Source organism: Hylobates moloch, unplaced genomic scaffold, assembly GCF_009828535.3.
Source record: "Hylobates moloch isolate HMO894 unplaced genomic scaffold, HMol_V3 SCAFFOLD_2, whole genome shotgun sequence".
Taxonomy (NCBI): Eukaryota; Metazoa; Chordata; class Mammalia; order Primates; family Hylobatidae; genus Hylobates; species Hylobates moloch.
In genome coordinates, this window is record NW_026652277.1 from 141,327,114 (window position 1) to 141,333,156 (window position 6,043).

General features: G+C 35.1%; 1 protein-coding gene across 3 annotated transcripts in view; it reads right to left on the reverse strand.

Moving 5' to 3' along the window:
* Positions 1-5,781, reverse strand: part of TRDN (triadin) — a 284,355-nt gene extending 278,574 nt beyond the window's left edge. For all 3 annotated transcript variants that reach the window (XM_058430587.1, XM_032158166.2, XM_032158175.2), the window contains exon 1: positions 5,585-5,781. In XM_058430587.1, coding sequence (XP_058286570.1) covers positions 5,585-5,606 — 22 coding nt within the window. In that variant the 5' untranslated portion in view covers positions 5,607-5,781. The remainder of the gene's footprint in view (positions 1-5,584) is intronic.
* Positions 5,782-6,043: the final 262 nt, after the last annotated feature.

Sequence of the window (6,043 nt, forward strand, 5' to 3'; positions counted from 1 at the left end):
TATTTTCCTAAAGTGAACTTGAGCAGTAAAGAATAACAAGAAGTTTCAGAGTCAGACTAATCAGGTTTATGTGATACCTGCCTTTCACAGTTTTTGTGATATTTCAAAAAGATAGTCATACAAAAGCTTCATACTTAATACCCTGTCAATAAATGCAATGTTCCAAGCCGTAGCACTTTTTAGAACTATTTTTTCTTGCATCGTGTTGACTTCTTAGGCTTTCAGATTGTTCTCAGGTTTTCCCGTGACCTATCTCAAAAACAAACTGTTTCCAATTAATGTCTCTAATTAATGTTACCAATAATACGAAACTAACCTCCAGATTCTCATATTATAATAGATATTAAAAATGATTACTTCCTTGTTTGCTTTTACAAACATAAGTATATTTCTAGACTACTCTGCTTAATATGAGCACATTTGGTTTTCATTTCAGTAACAACAGACACTGTTCAATTTAGAGAGTAATTTGCACTTACGAATAAATTTGGTGACCAGAGAATTCACTGACCTATATATGTTATGAAAATTAAATTCTTATTAAAAGATTTACTAACAGCATCAACTCCGTTTTTTTTCTTAACTCTTTATTGTGAAGAAGCTTAAATAATCCCAAAAGTAGACAATATTATAATGAAACTTAATGTACCCATCATCAGCCTCAACATAATCAACTAATAGCCAATCCTACCCCACCCACACCCCAACTACTTTCCTCTTGGGCATATTATTTAGAAGCAAATTTCAAATATCGCATCACCTCCTTCATAAATATTTGAATGTGTATCTCCAAATAATAAGGAATTTTAAAAGACAACCACAATACAGTTATCCCACTAAAAATATAATTATTCATAAAGTTATCTAACATCCAGAGTATATTAAATTTTCACTTGTTTCATCAGAAGTTTTTAAGGTTGTTTGCTTGAATCGTGATCCAATCATTCCATACATTGTGATGGGTTGCTAACTTTTTACATTTCTTTTCATCTATTCTCCAGATTTTCTTGTTCTTGTTCCCAGGAACTTATTTGAAGTAACTGGGTTGTTTGTACTGTAGAGGTTCCCAGAGCCTACTGCCTACTGTGGTGTAGATTTTGGCATATTCCTCATCCCTCTGTTTCTTAAAAATTGGAGGCTGTGTATTTCCTTTTCCCTCCCTCCTTTCTTGATTTCTCTTTTCTTTCTTTCTAGTCAGAAGAGTCAGTTCTAGCTATCATTTTAATGGTTGGTTGGGTTTTGCCTTATATTTTGCCAATTGTGTGCCTTTTTTGTGACTTCCAGACTTTTATCCATGGGTCTGTGCATTGCCCTCAAATGCTACCTAATGAAAAAATCCAATCTTCTACTTAAACAAACCATGCATAAATCTTTTCATTTAACTGTGCCTTTCACCATCGTGGTACTCCTCTTTTGAATAGGCTAGCTTTCTAATATCAGTTTTAAAATGTACTTATAAGACTAAAAATAATATATGTGGTATGTTGCTTTATCAGGAAAATGAAGAACATCTCCTGGAAGTGACCAGGGCTTGAAACTAGTGCTACATCCCTTTGTACCCCCAGGTCATCCCCACTTAAGCCAGAGCAGCTGCCCTTTGCTTTGATGAGGTAAATGCAGAAACATAGATTGGATTGCCTCATAATTTCACCATCTGTCATGCTAGATGATATAACTTGTTTGCCTAGTTGTTAAGTAGTCTGGCTGTGAATTCTTGATTTTTTTTTTTTTCTTGAGAGCAACAGTGAGTAATCTTGTGCTGCAGACTCTATGGGAGCAATGCAGTGTGTAGAATATAAATGACCATTTTTGCTCTAAATTTTGAATATCAAATCTTCTCATAGGTTTGATTGTTACAGAAGCAGTGAAACGTGATTCAGCTAATGGTAAGGAAAGAATTCCACACATAGTGCAATAATTCTTCTCCTGAAGCCTGAGGTTGTGTAATAGTTTGTAAGTTGAGAGTTTGACATAAGCTCTTCTAATATTTTAAATAAAAAGCTTTCTTGAACTAAGTGTTCTAATAAATACTAAGTTAATTATATATAGGATTCCCAGCAACTTGGATACATTACATTGCAAGGAAGATAAAGGACTATTTATAGCCCTAAACCTGTGTGCTGTTTGAGTGTAATCCAGTCTGGGCCTGATTCAACCTACCTAAATGTAACATGGTCCTAGTGTAGGCTCCAACAACAACCTAATTGACCAACCTAACAGTCTCACACAGTAAGAAGACATATCCAATATGACTCTGTGGTCAGGCATGGGTACGAATCCTAGCTATATCACATACAGTTGTATGAATTCTAGCACATTGTTTAAACTCTCTCAACTTCAGCTTCCTATTCTCTAAACAGCAATAATATTAGCCTTTATCTCATTTGGTGGCCCTGAAGATTAAGTGAATATTTATCAAGCTTAATACGGTGCTTGACATCTTATGTCTTCAGAACAAATATAAGTTATCATTGCTGTTATAATTATCTTTATTAATTTATTGTGCCAGAATCAAAGGTGTTATTACCCTAAAATCCTTTGGAGTTCAACTTTGTCCTATTTCTAATTTATCTATTGCTCTGTACCTGAAACACAATTCTGTATTTAGCATTATTTCCTTTCTTCCACTGGATGAAGTAAGCCAGCTTGGAACCTGCAGTGGAAATTGATGTGAGCAACTAGGTGAGGTTATAGGCATGACATGCACTGTAGTTGAATAAGCACTGGGATGAGCCACAGGAGGCATGAAATGTATCCTCAGATCTCTCCTAATTTCCCATGACCATGAGAGAGTCATATAATCTGTATGAGTCTGGTCTTCCCAAAACCTGAGATGAGGACAGTTGACTAGAGCTTTCTAAGGTAATGAATTATCTCTTATATTCTTAAGTGCCACAAACTGTTTTGTGTGTGTGTGTGATAAATGGATGGAAAAGGTAATTGATATATAGGTGGCATAGGCCTACTGATACAGTGCTTACATTTCAGTAATGTGTCCAAAAGTGATTGCAAGCCCCAGGCATGGTGGTTCATGCCTGTATTCCGAATGTTTTGGGAGGCAGAGGCAAGAGAATCTTGGCTTGAGGCCAGTAGTTTAAGTACAGCCTGGTCAACATAAGGATATCATGTCTTTACAAAAATAATAAAAAAGAAATTAGCCAGGCATGGTGGTGCACACTTGTAGTCCTACTTCTGATGCTGAGGTAGAAAGATTGCTGGAGCCCAGGAGTTTGAGACTGCAGTGAGCTATGATCATGCCACTGCATTCCAATATGGGTGACAGAGAGAAATTCTGCTCCAAAAATAAATAAATAAATAAAAAAGTGGTTGAAAAAAAATATAGCAGATGAGATAAAATAAGACTATTTCAGGCTCAGAAAATAGCCTGTACAAAGGCACTGTACAAAGGTATACCTTTTATAAACGACTGGAGGAAGGCAATTGTGGCTAGGGCACAAAAGGTGAGAATTGCAAAGATAACATGAAACTGTGTAGTAAAACAGTGTGAAAAAACTTTGGATATCCTCAAAGAATGACTGTGCTTCCTTAAAAGATAAGTTCATTTGAGTTGGCAGTCTAATTTTCATTTGAGAAATATTATTAATAAATCATTCCAGAAAACAAAAAAAAAGTGCATAATTGATGTTCAGATAACATAGATCCTATGAACTGTTAAGACCCGGAAGTGGAAAATGACCATCACCCAAGAATTAGATGGTACTTCAACTTTTTAATTTTATTACTAATCTAATTATTTTTATGGGTAACTCCAGAAGGTCTTCCAAGGCCCTTTTAAACCCCCGCAGAGTAAAGGCAGAAACAAAAGCTCTATTTCATAATCAAGAATTTCCCTGTAAAAAGCCTTTGAATCAAATGCAAGTTCTACAGAACATAATCCACAAGCAAGCCCAAGATGGTTTAGTCAACTGACCTCCTGAATCACCTAGGAGCCCAAACCCTGAACAGAGGTAGAGAAACAGAAGATTAAGACACTCATAGCTATCTTAATAACTTGTGCAGAGCTAAGCAAGAAGTTTTTATACATAGCTTTCTTTAAGGTAAACTAAAAGCAACATGACACAAAATATCTAAGGAATAGGAAAAATGCTATTTATATTTAGTTAGCAAATTCTGAACTAAAATTGGTAAAGAGTAAACCTGATATCCTCTCACAGAAAAGAAAACACACACACACACACACACACACACGAGATTTAAAGGGGCTGGGTTTAAATGTTAGTAATGCTGTGGTCTTGAGCAAGTCACAGAACATTTTAGTTACAGTTCCTTTTTCTGCCAAACTGAGATAATAATGCCTACTTAATTGAATTGTGTCAGTTTTAAATAAGTAAATACACATAACATTCTGAGCAAAATACCTAACACATAGAAATCTCTCAGTAATTGTTATTAATATGGAGTGTCAGACTGAATTTCTCAGTGCAAGGTACAAATAAGGCAATTCTTACAAATATTGACTAAAAATCTCCAACAGAAATTACTGTGTGTCCATATTAATTTCTACCCCCCAAAATAAAAACACGTATTCTATTTTTCAGTCGTATTATTCAAAGCAAACCAGCACAGCATTTAACTTGGAAGTTGTTAAGAGCACCACCTGTCTGATTTTCTTACAGCTGTCAGAAGCAAATTTTAGATCCACCTCCAAAATTTTTACCTCGACTAGAACCATACTGTGTCTGTATTCAAAGTAATTTAGTTTTGAAGGTTTCCTTCATTCTAAGAAATATGTACATATATATGAAGTATATATGAAATATAAATATATATAACTAGCAACCATCAAATAGAAGATATGTATTATAGTATGCAGCTTTCAGTAAAGCATTGAAACAGAAAATATTTATTGTAACATAAAGATAGAATTTACCATTTAGAGGAAAATGAAGAATGAATTTACGAAAAGAACCAGAATTCTAACACTTAATTGCTTTATTTTAAAAATCATACTGATCCACAGTAAGTTTGTGGAATTCCAATCTTTATCTCTGAATTTCCATTAATGGTCAAATAAATACAAATTTTGTGGGAACACTTATGCCTTAAATTGTATATAAATCACATATATGCATGTATGTTTTACATACCCTATTAGGAAAGGAAAAACAAATTTAAGGTCTCCATTTAAAAATATCATAAAGCAGAAATGCTTCAAATTACTTTTTAAGTTTAAGTAAGCATTAGTGTAATATTTTAAGTTCATCATGGTCTCCATCCTCGAAAACTTTGTAATTTTTGCTGGATAAGATATTAGCCATCATGTTACATGACCATAGCTATTTATAGAGGTGTGAGTAACAACTGTTAACGAGTGGGGCCTTTGGTATAGCAGAGAACAGTTTCCACATGCAAAATTTACGAGAAATCTCTTTTTGCTCCCCCATTATACAGATCTGGCAGCCTCTCAGCTCCTAAATCCACTTCTCAGATCCTGTATAGAATCATTGACCAAGGCAATTACCTTAAAGCAACATTTTAAATGGACACATCTACAGTCAATGTGGCTGTCAATTTGCATATTTTTTTTTCCTTACTTGATACTATCAGAAAATGGTAGCAATACCTTCAGCAGTGATCTCAGTCATGGTGGTCGTCAAAAGTAAAAGTCAGTTGAAAAGTTCCCGTCAAGTAGCACTTTGCAGAGTATTTGGGGATTTGAGAACTCTGATGGAGGGTTCTGTGTCAAAACCTGGGGGCTGTTCGTTTTCCTGGCTGTTTCTGCTGCTGCTTTGTTGTCCTGTTGAACTTTGCCTCTCCTCTGCAGAGCTCTCCCCCTGGAAACAACCTAAGCCCTTTCCAAGCAGCACTTGTGGCTCAGCTAGAAGTATCAGCTTCAAACAAAAATAGCCTCATCTCCCTAGGACTCTTCAGCAATTTTTTTTTTTTTTTTTTTTTTGGCACTCTAGAGGAACACACACACACAGCACACAGACACACCAGCTCTTTAGCCCCAAAGAGAGAAAGGCAAAAAAAAAAAAAAAAAAAAAAAAAAGGAAGAAGCCAAATGAACTACAAAGTACCA